The 15,572-nt window shown below is 43.7% G+C and overlaps 1 protein-coding gene across 2 annotated transcripts in view; it reads left to right on the top strand.

The window, feature by feature from the left end:
* Exoc6 (exocyst complex component 6) overlaps positions 1 to 15,572 on the top strand; it is a 151,189-nt gene that overhangs the window by 5,144 nt on the left and 130,473 nt on the right. Inside the window, exon 1 of one of the 2 annotated variants that reach the window (XM_005352194.3) lies at positions 14,962 to 15,094. The exons of the other annotated variant lie outside the window; for it this stretch is intronic. Coding sequence (XP_005352251.1) covers positions 14,994 to 15,094 — 101 coding nt within the window. The 5' untranslated portion in view covers positions 14,962 to 14,993. Of the gene's footprint in view, positions 1 to 14,961; positions 15,095 to 15,572 lie in introns of those variants that run through there. 2 annotated transcript variants of the gene reach the window in all.

Raw genomic sequence — 15,572 nt, forward strand, 5'->3', positions numbered from 1 at the left:
TGCCTCCCGAGTGCTGGGATTAAAGGCGTGAGCCACCACCGCCCGGCCACGCACTTTATTTTTAATATGTAATCTAGAGTCACAATAAGCAAGCACTCACAGAATCTTGAGTAGCTGTATTTTTTATGTGTATGGGTGTTTGGTTTGCACATATGTCTGTGCACCATGAACATTCCTGGTGCCTGCAGAGGTCAGAAGAGGACATCAGACTCCCCTGGAACTGGAGTTATGATCAGTAGTTGTGACCTGGTGTGTGGGTGCTGGGAATTGGAACCCTGGTGCTCTGCAAGAACAGTAAGTGCTCTTAACCTCTGAGCCATCTCTCCGGCCCCATGCGATGAAAAATTTTAAAAAGAATTTTGTAGTACTTAAAAATTTTTAGTCACAAGACAGGGCAGCGTGAATGCCAGCATCTTGATATTATGAATTGACCATAGAGCCTTATAAAAATGTCTTTATGATGGGGGAGAGACTTCTGTTTTGTGTTAATTTCATTGGTTAAATAAAGAGACTGCCTTGGCCCTTTAATAGCACAGAAAATTAGGTAGGCGGAGTAGACAGAACAGAATGCTGGGAGAAAGAAGCAGATTCAGGCAGTTGCCATGATTCTCACTCCCGACACAGCCGCAGGTTAAGATCTTCCCTGGTAAGCCACCTCATGGGCTACACAGATTATTAGAAATGGGTTAGGTCAATATGTAAGAGCTAGCCAATAAGAGGCTGGAACTAATGGACCAGGCAGTGTTTAAAAGAATACAGTTTCCATGTAATTATTTCGGTTGAAGCTAGCCGGGTGGCGGGATGCAGTCCAGCCCACCAATATTATTACAACATCTTTAAATAGCTCATTATCAGGCTCAGAAAGATGGTTTCCTTGTGTTTTTGAAGTTTGTACTTTCTTTTTTAAGATTTGTTTTTATTCATGTGTAGATGTGTGTATCTGTATATCACATGAATGTGGGTACCCACAGAGGCCAAACAAAGATGTCAGACACCCGAGAGTTGGAGTTACAGGCAATTCGTGAGCTGTCTGATATGGGTGCTGGGCAGCGATCTCAGTTCTTCTGGAAGAGCAGCGAGTGCTCTTAACCACCGAGCCCTCTCTTCAACTCCCAAGTGACTGTTTTAAAAGGAATTGCTGGGCTCAGAGGTTCAGAGTACTGGCTGCACTTCCAGAGGCCCAGGTTTGATTTCCAGAACCCACATCGTCTGTAAGGCTTGTCTCACAGGATCCAAGGCCCTCTTCTGACTTCTATGGGTATCAAGCATGTACATGGTGCATAGACATACATGCAGACCAAACGCTCATACACATAAAAAAAAAGTTTCATTTATATCTGGGTATTCCAACACTCAGAGGCTTGCAGTAATGAAACTTTTATTTTGGCTGCATATATTCAGGGAAGAGAGGTGTCCCATTCAAAAATCATACTCACTAATACCTAATACCTAGGACAATATTATGATCTCATTTATTTTCTAATCAGAGTTGTATATTGTACTACATTTTTTATGGGTTTAAGAATTCAGAAAAACTATTCAGAAAAGAATGTCAATAGGTCAGTGATATAGCTCCATTGGTAGACCTTGCCCAGCATCCATGACGCTCAGCACTCTGTTCCCAGCACTGGGTAAGACTGGATGTGCTGAGGGATGCCTGTAATCCATGTGTTCTGCTATATGGGAAAATGACACCTTCTCTCTCAAAGAAACAAATAAACCTGGGGTACAGTTCAGTGGTTAAGCACTGGAATGTGTGGGCCTGGGTTTAATACATAGAACTATAATAAATAAAGCAGTAAGTAATAAGCATTTGGAAGGAAGGAAGAAAGGGGGCCTGGAAAGATGACTCAGAGGTTAAGAGCACTGGCTGCTCTTACCGAGGCCCCAAGTTCAATGACTATTACTGACATGGTAGTTCCTAACTGTCTGTAAGTTCAGTTCTAGGGTATCCAATGCCCTCTTCTGGCCTCCTTGGGTACCAGTCACATATGGTAAACAGACATACATTCAAGCAAAAAACCTACACATGTAACTTTTTAAAAAGGAAGGGAGGGAGGAGTCACACACACACACACACACACACACACACACACACACACACACACACACGTGGAGGCTGCCCATTCTTTTCCAGACACCCAGACCTGAAATAATCACACAGAAACTATATCAATTAAAACACACTGCTTGGCCAATCACTTAGGTGTATTGCTAGCTAGGTCTTATATTTTAAACTAACCCATTTTTATTAATCTGTGCATCTCCATGAGGTTGTGGCCTACTGGCAAGGTTTTGGCGAGCTCTCATGGGTGTCTTTCTCTTTTGGCAGCAACATGGCATCTCTCTGATTCTGCATTTTTTTTTTTTTTGTTTCTCTATCTGCTTGGAATTTCCACGTTGTTCTATTCTGCCAAGCCACTGGCCAAAACAGCTTTATTCATTAACTAATAAAAGCAAAGTAACTCATAGACAGAAGGACTTCCCACACCATTTTCCTTTTTTGTTTAAATAAAAAGGAATTTCATGTAACAAAGTGGAATTACATATAACAAAGCAGGTATTGAGCAAGCATTACAGTTACAATATTTATATCTACTTTATCTTTTATCATAACTAAGGAAAACTATAACTATCTGTTTTTTAACTCCATCAAAGACTCCAGAAGGATATAATATTACCTAAGTAAACAGGAAGTGCATTGTAAGCAACTTCCAAAACTCTAGAATTGACAGATTCAGACATCTTGCTGCCTGGATAGTCACCCAAAGTTCTTTTGTAACACTGGGGCATCCATCTTCAACCTTCAGGTCCATAGTATTTGGTAGACTTTTTCATGAAGCAGGAAATTTTAAAGACAGTTCCACCTATATTGGCAGTGTATCAGTTACTTTTTTGTGTGTCCTGCAGAATGTCTGGCAGACTCTTTCACGAAGCAGGAACCCTGAAGGACCATCTCACCTTTAGACAAGTTTAACAGTCATTTTTCTATGGTCCTACATGTCCAGTTCATACAGCATAACATCAAGTAGTCCAGGTAAGAACAGTTTCTTGCCCAAATGGCTAACAAACTCCATAAGGAACCTCTTTTATGCCCATTTTCTTTCTTTCTTTTTTAAATTAATTAATTAATTTATTTTTAATATTTATTTATTTATTATGTATACAATATTCTGTCTGTGTGTATATCTGCAGGCCAGAAGAGGGCACCAGACCTCATTACAGATGGTTGTGAGCCACCATGTGGTTGCTGGGAATTGAACTCAGGACCTCCAGAAGAGCAATCAGTGCTCTTAACCGCTGAGCCATCTCTCCAGCCCCTGATGCCCATTTTCTCATTGAAGTAATTGGTGCTGCCAGGAGCAGATATGACTTATTGTCATGAAAAGTCCTAAGTTTTTAAAACATTTTAAATGCCATATTCTGTTAGTCTTTGAAAGGTTTGAAGAATACCTATCTAACTGAAATATATCTCTATATATTTAGAAAACCTAACATGACTACAAGCTTGACTATTATAGATGATTATCTATTAATATATATTTTTAATTATACATTACATTTTTAATGAGTCTCACAAACACAATACCTTAATCAAGAGCAGAAATACACATATAATAAAATTGATCTTAAATTTGTATCAATAAACCAAGATCTATACCAATGCAAAGTATAAATAATCTCCTTTTAAATGTAAACAAGCATTTATAAACAATATTTGGGAAATTTGGCATAGTACTCTTTAAATTGCTTCTTGCTTTTTGTTGGGTAATTTTAGGAGTTTATGGAGATCTTTTAGGGGGTCTTGTTCCACAAAACTACATAATTCTGGAAAGAATCTACAGGTTTTCATCCTCTGTGGAAACAAAAGCAGAACCTTTTTTTCAAAGCAACAAATCCTTAACCCAAATTTTGAAGTCAAGATACCTTTAAAATATATATGTTGACTTAGCTTAGCAACACATACAATCAAATGTTTCTCTGTAATTAGCTTATTTACAGCCAAAAGTGAAAAGAAAACACAATAATATACATAATCCAGACTCTCTGTGTACACTTCATCTTTACGTGAGACAGTCTGTATTCTTTTATATTATAAGTGTCTATACTCTTTATTCTCTCTCTCAAGTCTATGTACATTTCTTCAACATTGTGACCCATTTAGAAGTCTTTTTTATTTAGATTTGTTTTTATTGTGTGTGTATCTATAATTATTTTTTGACTAGGATTGCTTTTTAAAATGTTAAGTAGCATGGCTAGGACTGAGTCTGTTTTGCCTTTTGACCCTGACCACATGACCACATGGCAGAGGTCTGTTTAGTGTCAGCTCTGTGAGTCATGCTCACAGCCCCATTTTTAGGCACACAGAGGGTCTTTGCTGCCATTAAGTAAGTTGTAACACTCAACTCACAAATCCCATTCAAATACTCTGTCCCTGGACCTCCAGAAAGAGTCAGAGTTGTTTGTGTCGGTGACCAGGAAGCTGGCTTCTAAGGAAGTCACACAGCCATTTTTGTCACCATTGAGTCAGGAAGAGCTCTCTTAAAAGAGGTGCGGTACTCTTGCTCACCACGAGCAAACAAAAAATGCAGCTACCAAGAAGCTGCATTAGTTCTCTGTGTGTGTGTGTGTGTGTGTGTGTGTGTGTGTGTGTGTGTGTGTGTCTAGAATTTTTTTTAAAGCTCTCTCAGGTTTTATGTGAATGTAGTCAGCCCCACATTGGATGCCAATTTGTAGGCAGAAGCTGCTTGTTCTTTTCTGGTCACCCAGACCTAAAATAATCACACAGAAACTGTATTAATTAAAACACTGGTCAACTAATCCCTTAGGCGTATTGCTAGCTAGCTCTTTTATCTTAAATTAACCCATTTTTATTCATTGGTGAATTACCACAAAGTTGTGGCCTACCAGCAAGGTTTCAACAACCTACCACAGGCATCTTTCTCCTTTGGTGGCTACCTGAATTCTCCCTGACTCTGCCTCCTTTCCTCCTCTATCTGCTTGGAATTCCCACCTTGTTCTATTCTGCTAAGTCACTGACTGAAACAGCTTTATTCATTAACCAATAGAAGCAACACATATACAGAAGGACTTCCCACACCATTCACACACACACACACACAATCAGAGAGAGAGAGAGAGAGAGAGAGAGAGAGAGAGAGAGAGAGAGAGAGAGAGAAGGGAGATTATGATAATGACAGTGGCTTATTGCACTTTAGTACCTTGACAACTTGACTGCTCAGTGGTCAAGCATTTGTCCAGCACTGCAGAAAATACAACAATAATAGCAAAACCCATGCAATAAAAACAGTTGATGTATGAACAAACTTGGGGCTGATTACTTTTGAACTTCTTTGAAAACTGTTCCATATTTCATGAAAAACTGATTTTATTTGGCTGCAATACCAAATTTCCTTCTATTGTTCTCCACGGTGGGGTCCTGAGCTTAATGGGACTGCAGCTTCCTGTACAAGAGTTTGCAGCTGGGATCCACCCTGTCCCTATGCTTTGTTTATTCTCATGCACTTACAATATGTGGTCACTTGGGGTCACTGCACTAAGAAAGAAGAAGCTGGAGTCACCCTTGGGACTGGAATCATCTAGAAGCCAGCCGGAACACTTAATTTATTAGAGCCAGTAGGGTTTATATTTTGTTGCAGTTCTGTAATCACATATCTTTAAGAAGCAACTGAATGAGATTAGCAAATCTTGAGAGCATAAAAATCATTACTATTAAAGGATTCTCCACTGCAGGAAGGGTTTTCAATAGAAATATACCTATACCATCATGGAATAGGTTTTTGTAGCATTAATCTGAATCACCCACGTAACAAATGTTTAGTACTCACAAGGCCCTGCCTAGGCAGTGAGTGTGGTCCTGGTATCTGCTTTAGGAGCATTGCCTAGAAGTTGAGCCAGATGCCTTGTTTTGCTTACCACCATGTTTGTGCCTCAAGGAATGGGCGTTGACCTGGAGGACAGGAAGAGGTGTGTGTCTGTCTAATACTAGATCCAGAGGGCCTGCTGAAGTGGTTCTGGAACCATAAGATTAAGGCAAAGATGTATTCCATTTTCCTCCTCTATGACAGCAGGAAACAGGTTTTATGTGGTTTCCACTGCCTGAACTTTCAGAAATATCAAGGAACATGATCTGGGAGCCCCTATGCCCAGCCATGTTATTGTAACAGTGGTTAGAAAAAAGAACAATTACGACTTGCTTTTTATTTTTATTTTATCAAAGAGGAAATTAAACTGTTATATAGTTTACTGACAATTCCTGGTAATTTTAGCCCCCAGTGCCAATGTTGGTAGAACTCTAAGAGCTAAACATAACACATTTATTATCTCTAATCCACACACAATTTGATGCACTAGGTGTTATGGTAAAACTAAAATGCCACAGGTCCCCAAGTGGCAGCAGTAGGCAGTGGGCATGAGATGTCCCAGGCAGGGAGCCAGGCAGCAGGTGAGAGACAGAGATCTATTAGGCACACCATGCAGAGAAAGTGGGTATTTATTTTGTGGGTTATGGAGGGGAAAGGGGGGAAGGGGAAAAAGGAGAAGAGCAGAGAGAGAGAGGGGGGGAGAGAGAGAAAAACAGAGAAGAAGGGGAGAAGTGAGGAGAAAGAAGAGAGGCAGAAGCTGCCTCTTCAGGAGAAAGATGGAAAGGAAGGGTCTCAGGCTAGAAGCAGAAGCAGAAAGGCTTACCTCCGAGGATGGGAGGGAGTGGGCAGGGCTTGTCTTTTAAAGGGACAGGACAGACCATTATATTCCCATCTCTTTTTTTTTTTTATAATAAAAAGGTGGGAGGTTAGGCACAATGGGTTAAAGGAATTGGGATGGCAGATTCTCAAGACTGCTTCCTACTTATTTGTGGACATTGTCTTTGTGGGGGGGAACCTGAGAAAGTTGGGTGCTGGTCATATCCTGGGGTAGTTGATTTCTTTGTTCCTGTCTGGTGTTTGTGGTATGGAAACGTTAGGTGTCTCTTACACCTGTTTAAGGTATTGGCAGAACAGAGGACAAAGTTCAGTTTAGGAAAAAAAAATTTTGGGACCAGGGAATTGAGAGGGGTGTACCTGACCTGTTTAAGGTGGCTCCTTCAATTCGACTCCCTGGAACTCACAAGATTTTTTGGAGGTTTATGAAACATAAGTTCTAAACAGCAGCATATTTATATCAGAATGACTGTGACAGATGTTTTTGCACAATGAAAAGTATTGTTAAGACTATGAAAGGCAGTGTGTTAACTTGTATTTGTTTTCACACCTTTATAACTTGCATGTACACACCTTAATAACTTGTATTTGTATTTTACTGAAATATTTTTGGTGAAGTTGTCCTTTTAAACTGAGGAAACCTCTCAGGTGTCAAACTGCATTAGAGATCTTTGAGAAGGATAAAATTTTACTTGAGGAGTTATTGATTAAAGAACAATAGAGAACTTACTTGGTTGGCACCTAGAGCTACTCCTCAGGGTCTTCCATGGTTGCTGAGGGTCATATTTTTCTTTTGCTGTTTAGCGTAGGGCCTGCCAGGCTCTAGAAGATCCTGTGGGCTAAGAAATCTGTAGAAAGACAAGCCTACCTTGACCTGAGCAGCTAGGATGTCGATTCCAGCGATTGTGTCCACTGTCTGGAGATCTTCAGTTTAGATGAAAGGCAGTTTTTGCCCAGTGGTCAGTGCTTGGCAGTTGAAGCAAATTGTAGATGGATGTTTTTCTGTGCCCATTTGTCTTCTTTGGAGAAAATAGAATGCTGCTACTAGGAGCTTTTTGTTATAATTTTTTTTAATAATTAAGTATTTAAATGTCATATTCCCCAGATCTCTGAGCAGATGAGGACTGTTTACTGGGTATAGGTGAATTATAACAACAGTATAGAATCTGCCTGGAGGGCTGAGTCTTAGCTTGACTGTACTGGCTGTCAACTTAACAAGTAAAGCAGGGTTGGATTAAGAGACTTAATCCAATTTAAAGCATGAGACTTACTGTTTTTGTAGTCTGGAATGAGATACAATGAACAGACAATTATAACATTTAACAGTAAACATAGGTGCATTTAGGTTACATGTATGCACAAAGAGTGAACAGGAATTGGGCGAAGTGGATGCTTTGGTGGGCCCTACCAAAGGCATGCCACTGTACAGAACACACACACAACAGAGTCAGCATGGGGAGCACACATGGAATACCTCAGAAAAAGATGGTGGGACTTGGTCACCTGACCTGGCCATCAGTTGAGATGGCGTGGAGGTCACCTGACCTCAGTCAAAATGGCAGCAGACACATGTAGTATGGAAAAGCCATTTTTTTTTTTGAGCAGTGGGAGCTTTAAACATAGTAACAAGAGAGACCTATTGAGTTGCCCTGTTGTTGAGCTGCTGCACCATAAGCGGCAGTGGGGAGCAAAGGCCGGAATTAAAAATAGATGCCTCATGGATCCAACTAATCTTATCGTTCCTGCAGGACCAGCCATAGTGGTGGAGCAAAGAGACCAGCTATGCCAGGATGTGACCAGCATCTAGCTTTCTCAGGCCCCCCCCACAAGATGATGCCTACAAATAAGCAGGAACTAGTCTTGAGAATCCACCGTACAATTCCTTTAACCTCTTGTGCCTAACCCCCCACCTTTTTATTATAAAAAAGAGATGGGAATATAATGGTCATTCCTGTCCCTTTAAGAGACAAGCCCTGTCCACTCCCTTCCCCGACCACTGAGGCATCTTTTTTCTGCTTCTGCTTCTAGCCTGAGTCCCTTCCTTTCCATCTTTCTCCTGAAGAGGCAGCTTCTGCCTCTCTTCCTTCTCCCCACTTCTCCCCTTCACCCTTCTCTCTCTCTCTCTCTCTCTCTCTCTCTCTCTCTCTCTCTCTCTCTCTCCAGGGTTTTTCTGTAGCTTTGGAGCCTGTCCTGGAACTAGCTCTTGTAGACCAGGCCTCGAACTCACAGAGATATGCCTGCCTCTGCCTCCCAAGTGCTGGGATTAAAGGCGTGCACTTAAAGAGGTATTTCTTTTCTTTTATTTATTTACTATGTATACAATATTCTGTCTGCATGTACACCTGCAGGCCAGAAGAGGGCACCAGACCTCATTACAGATGGTTGTGAGCCATTTGTGGTTGCTGGGAATTGAACTGAGGACCTTTGGAAGAGCAGGCAATGCTCTTAATCACTGAGCCATCTCTCCAGTCCCTGGCATTTTAGTTTTACCATAACACTGGGGACCTTTAGTTTTGTGACTAATCCTTGCTTGAAGAAATTAAGGCTTAGACAAGTTAAGAAATCCCTGAAGCCTAACATTTACTAAGAGGTGGCTTGGAATTTGACCCCAAGCAGTTAAAATGTCAGACTAGGTCACCTGCTTCCTGTATTCTCCTCCTAAAATGCACATCTTCTTAAGCCAGGCTGTTAGTCCAGAGGCAAGTGGTTAAAGTGTAAGTTTTTAATGACTACAGATTTTCCAAGTCAAATCTGTACTTTGCTGGTTACTTTCATGCTTGACAGAGAATGGATCCCACTGTGACAGACTTCCTGGCATATCTTGTTTATCTTTCGAGATCTTTGAGTGGGCCTTGGGCAGTTACTGTCCATTGCCCAAACATATCAGTGTGCATGTGAAATCTGCCCGTGTGCCTTACCATCTGCACCCCCAGAGCAGACTAATGGAACTGTGCACCCCTTAGACAGGCCCCCCACCCTTTTCTCCCTATTTGTTATACTTACGTGTGATTAAAGTGTGCAGATAAGATAGTGGGCTAAGGCCGGGTGATGGTGGCGCACACCTTTAATCCCAGCACTCGGGAGGCAGAGGCAGGTGGATCTCTGTGAGTTCGAGACCAGCCTGGTCTACAAGAGCTAGTTCCAGGACAGGCTCCAAAGCCACAGAGAAACCCTGTCTTAAAAAAAAAAAAAAAAAAAAAAAAGATAGTGGACTAAGGATGTAGCTCGGTGGTAGCGTAGCCAGACAACTCAGGTCTGTGGCTGTAACTATACTCTCAGGTTCATTATACACAGGAAGAAATGATAGCTATGTGAGGTCCTAGGCTTGCTCTCCAGTGCTGGGGAAAAAAGATAAAGACCCTGGAGCTGGTCTGGGAAGATAGCAAGGGGGTAAGGATTTACTGTGCGAGCATAAGACTCTAAATTCAAATCCCCCAGATGGAAAGCTGGGCCCAGTCGGGTGGCTCTGTAACCTCAGTGGTCCTGTTGTGAGATGGGAGGTAAAGACAGGAGCCAGTTTGGAAGCTCCCAAGCCAGCTGACCAGTGTATACAATAGTGAAAGACAAAGAGACTGTTTTAAAACAAGGTGCAAGATGAGGACCAACACCCCAGGCTGTCCTATGACCTTCACACTCACATGAACACACTCACATGCATGTGCTCACACACACACACACACACACACACACACACACACACACACACACGAAGAACAATTAATAAAAATTCAGACAGAAATTGGGGTTCAACCTGAAGATCAGAAAAGCAAAGCAGCCAGCCACTGGCTCTTACCTCTACCTCAGTCCGAAAATGGTGATCCTGACTCCAGGAATCTCAGAATGAGGCTTTGTCTGTGAGCTGTCTCCTCCCATTTTATATTCCTCTCTAGGGCTGGGATTAAAGGCATGCACATTGGGATTAAAAGCATGCACCTCCCGGTTTCTATGGCAAACTACTGTGGCTACTGGGATTAAAGGTGCGTGTTACCACTGCCTGGTCTGCAAGGCTGGCCAGTGGGGCTGTTTTACTCTCTTATCTTCAGGCAAGCTTTATTTTTTAAAATACAAATGAAATGCCACTACACACACACACACTCTCTCTCTCACATACACACATATACACACACACTCATACACATAGACATACACACAAACTCTCTATATACACAAACTCACACACATATAAACTCTTTCATACACAAACTCCTCTCTATACACACACACACACACACACACACACACACAGAGAGAGAGAGAGAGAGAGAGAGAGAGAGAGAGAGAGAGAGAGAGAGAGAGAGAGAGAGGGGAGAACCAGAAGAGACCATGAATCAGTAAAAGAAACTGGGTTTATCATAGTTTGGCCAAACCAGGATGTTATGAAAATCCAAACTTCCTAATTTTTCTCCAGCTTTCCCAGGGCAGTCTTACAACTTACAGAAAAAGTAAAGCAAAGTTTAGGAAATATATGGACAAGTTTAGCTTTGAGACATGTTACCAGTCCTCTGGTGGGGGAGGGGCTGGGCAGGGGTAGGAGGTGGGGAGCTCAGCCTCGGCCTCCATTTTCAGTATGCAAATTCTGTTATACGGTTAAGAATGACACTTGCCTTGCATCATCAAGGCCCTTAATTTAATAAAAACCAAAGAACAAACCAATCAACGGAACAACCAATCAGACAACCAAAACAAAAATCAAAGACAGAAAACTTAGTTGTAAACACATTTAGTTTTAAGTTCTTAGCTAAAAAACCCACAAAAACCATCTAGGTACTAACAGAACTGTCAAAAGCCACAGAGAGGAAACGACAAAAACTGCTTTCAGAGGAGACGTGGCAAGAGGACCGACTTCCCTTCTTCCTGATTTGTGCAGAAGAAGGCAGGGTACCGAAGGTGATGCAACTACTCTGGGCAGGGGCTGAAAGGGGCCCAGTAAGAGACGCCTTCCAGCAGTCCTGACTTCCCAAGGAGAGAGAGCATTTGGAAGTAGGTTTAGACAGATGGTGTCAAGATTTCGAAGAGAAGGGAATAGGTTGGTGTAGCGGATGCTTAGGAGAGGAATACCTCCGCAGGAGACAGCTGCTAACAGCAAGCTGGCCTGGCCAACATGCCGGTTCTCCTTGCATTCACAGCCTGGCTTTACTCTATGGAGAGTCTGGTCACGCTTACTTTCTGAGTCGAGATGCTCTGGAATTTGCTGTAGCAGGAACTAGATTTTTACTTCTTTGTAAGAAAGAAAAAAAATTTGTTTTCTTTCTTTTGTGATTTAGTTTTTAGGTTTCTTTTCCCTTCTTAAGAGTGGAACCTGAAAGTAGGGACTCTAACACCAGACAGGGGTGCCTCAGTAGTTGGAGAAGCAGTCAGCAGAAGAAAGTCTAATTTATTTTTAATAAAGACTCATTTGTATGAATAGCCATGAGATTTATATCCTGTGACAGAAGTTCATAAATACTGTTTCTCACATTGGAACTCTTGTTAGACCCAGGCATCTAATTTGCAATGTGCCGCAGGCTTCTATCAAGATGACTACACAGCAGCATTATGGTATCTTTAATGTCAATGCACAAAGAGCAACTGTGAAGGAACTACTAACAATTTTATAGTTTAAGTCAGGCAGTGGTGGCTCACGCCTTTAATCCCAGCACCCGGGAGTCAGAGACAGACAGATCTCTGAGTTCGAGGCCAGTCAGGTCTACAGAGCAAGTTCCAGGACAACCAGAGCTACACAGAAAAACCTTGTCTCAGAGTGAGTTCCAGGACAACCAGAGCTACACAGAAAAACCTTGTCTCAAAGAACAAACAAACAACAAACACAAAACAAAAACAAAAAGCAAATTATTTCATTGTTTAAATTTCTAATGGGTACCAATCACAGGGTAGCTACCTTCTGCCTTTTGCTTAGACTTGTTTGGACCAGTTTCTTTCTACCTTATCCTAAATTTTCCACTTAGTTCAGAACTTCAGCGTTGTTTGTTTTTTTTAAATATTTATTTATTTATTATGTATACAATATTCTGTTGTGTGTATGCCTGCAGGCCAGAAGAGGACACCAGACCCCATTACAGATGGTTGTGAGACACCATGCGGTTGCTGGGAATTGAACTCAGGACCTTTGGAAGAGCAGGCAATGCTCTTAACCCCTGAGCCATCTCTCCAGCCCCGCATTGTTTGGTTTAAAAAAAAAAAAATCCCTCAGCTTTCTCTGCCGTGTTTCGGATTCCTATGAGGAACTGTCAGTGGTTATCAGTGGTTGAGAAAAAAAGTTATCTGAACTCTAGGAGCTTAACTTGGTTTGACAATTTTGGTTGTTCTGAGAAGAGATTTTTTTTTTTCCCCGTCATTCATATTCTGGGAGCACAAGGAGAAGAGATTTTCCAGAGAAGGCTGTTTTTCCTTTGTACTATCAAGGCCGTGGGAAGAGGAGTGGGGCTTTGGTGGCTTCACTTTGACTTGCAGTGGGGCTTGGTTTCGGGAATGCACTGTCAGATGGAGCTGACTCTGTCTTTATAAGCCAGCATGCACTCAAGTTTCTGGGACTCAGGTACGGAAACTAAACGACACTTGGCTGGAGAGGTGGTTTGGCGGTTAAAAGCACTTGCTGCGGTAGCAAAGGACCTGGCTTTGGTTCTTAGCACTTGTGGTGTGTAACAAGTGTCTGTAATTCCTGTGGCGGAGGATCTGGCGTTCTCTTCTGGCCTCAGTGAGCACTGTATGTGGTACACAGATACACATATAGGCAAAACAATAGTGCACGTAAAATAAATAAACCTTTAAAGGAAAAGGCTGGACATGGCGGCTCACGCCTTTAAACCCAGTACTTGTGAGGTGGAGGCAGTCAGTATCTGTGAGTTCAAAGCCAGCCTGGTCTATGTCGTGAGTTCCAGGCTATCAGAGCCACAAGGTGAGAAAGACACAAGCAAAGGGTGTAATAGCATCTAGAAGCTGGCAAAGCAAAGGGACAAATTCTTGCCTAGAATCCGGACAGAAAAGGAGTAGTGCTGGCACCCTGATAACAACTTAGTGAGAATTCTAAGGGAATCCGCAAGGCAAGGCAAGCCCTGGCTTTTGTGGTAATTTGTTCCAGAAAGGACAGTCTCTAATATAATATAGAATAGCAGTATAAGGTAGATACTGCTGCTATTGGTGTTTATAGGTGGGGAAACTGAGATAGTGTCACAAGCTGTGGAGTGATATCAATCCAGGAATGTAGTTTGGGACACCTGTCGTCAGAGTTCACGTTCTTAACGGTTACTCAATTCCACCTCCCAGGATTTCCTATGGGGAGGAGGAAGGAGAAAGGCTTGTAGTTGAGACCCAGGGAAGCGAGCGAGCCTGGCAGCTGGCTAGTGCAAAGCCTGCTTGGCTCAGAGGGAAGCTCAGAGCTCCTGGATTAATGGAAACCAGAAAAGAATTGTCCCTCAGGGTAGGTTTGCACGCTTTTTGATTAATCTTCAGTCATTGCTTTGATCATGACAAACTGGTTTACGTGGTGTCCTAGATACAGGTTGTTGAGCAAGAATCTTTTTTCTACCTGGATTCCTTTGCTCGAGCCACCTGCCATTTCTTTCCACCTCTATGTTATGGAACCCTCCCCTCCCCCCATGTTCTTTCTCCCACCCCATCCCAGCTACCACTACCTGGGAGCGCGTAGGTTCAAGAGCTTTGCCACTAAATGAGTCATCGCCTTAGGCCTCTTTTTTATCCTGTCAGCAAGTGACTTTGTCTCATTCTCTTTTATTTCCTGATATTTAATAGTTTATGTCCAATATGACTAACCTCAGTGAACTTGCATCAGGCAGAGGACACGATCTATTCAGAACAGTCATGATATAGAATTTTGTTCGTTTCTAAAATAAATCTCAACGACCCACTCAGTTTTGATTTTCATGAGAGTATTTGCCTTTCTCTGACTCCCCACTATTTTAAAGCCCATCAGGCGCTCTGGTAGCTTCTATTACAGAGTATGACTAAGGGACACCTCTGCATTGATACATACGGTCCCTGCAGCGTTCAGCTGGGGATCTGGAAAGTACTACACGAATATACGTCTCTAGCTAACCAGGGGCGGGTCGCAAGGAAAACTGGAGGCAGTGGTCTGGTCCCCCAAGGTCAGAGCTACCTCTCTAGGGGCAGGCCCCACCCTCTGCGCCCCACCCGGCCAGGCTCCGCCCCCTCACCCTAAGCCCCGCCCCTCAGAGTCTCGCCGCGCTTGCGCCACCTGCCGCTCGCTCCTGTGGTGCGCGACGCCGCGCCCGGCCGGCGCCTCCGCTTCCAGCCAAGATGGCGGAGAGCGGCGAGGCTCTGGGCACGGTCCCGGAGCACGAGCGGATCCTGCAGGAGATCGAAAGCACAGACACCGCCTGCGTAGGGCCCACCCTCCGGTAAAGCTTTCGTCCGCCCGGGCTTTCGTGTCGCCCTGGTCAGGGACTCCTTAGGAGCAGGGCGGGGCGTCTGCTGCCGGGTGCGCGCGCGCGTCGGCCCGACAGGTGGTGCGCGCGGGGGCGGGCGCTCGTGGGCTGCGGGACCCGGAGGGCCCGGGCACCTGTCACCGCGCCGCCTGTGGGTGTGGCAGCTGGGGTGTCTGTGACCCGGGGAGCCGCCCCAGCCTGGGGCCTTGAGGCGCCGAGGCCCTGAACCCGAGCGCTGTCGGCTCTGCTGGGGACGAAGGTCACCTGCCGGCGGCCGGCGTGACTGGCCCGGGTGCCAACCTGCGCTCTGGAGGAAACCCAGGCGCCCTGACTACCCTGAAATCGAGCGGGAGACGCCAGCATCTTTCTCCCCGGTTGCAGCACCCTTCTCCTCGGGCGAGACGCGAGCGTGGGCTGCAGGGGAGGAGCCGATGGCTAGGGTTCACGCTGG

This window comes from Microtus ochrogaster, chromosome 8 (genome assembly GCF_000317375.1).
Source record: "Microtus ochrogaster isolate Prairie Vole_2 chromosome 8, MicOch1.0, whole genome shotgun sequence".
NCBI classification, from domain to species: domain Eukaryota; kingdom Metazoa; phylum Chordata; class Mammalia; order Rodentia; family Cricetidae; genus Microtus; species Microtus ochrogaster.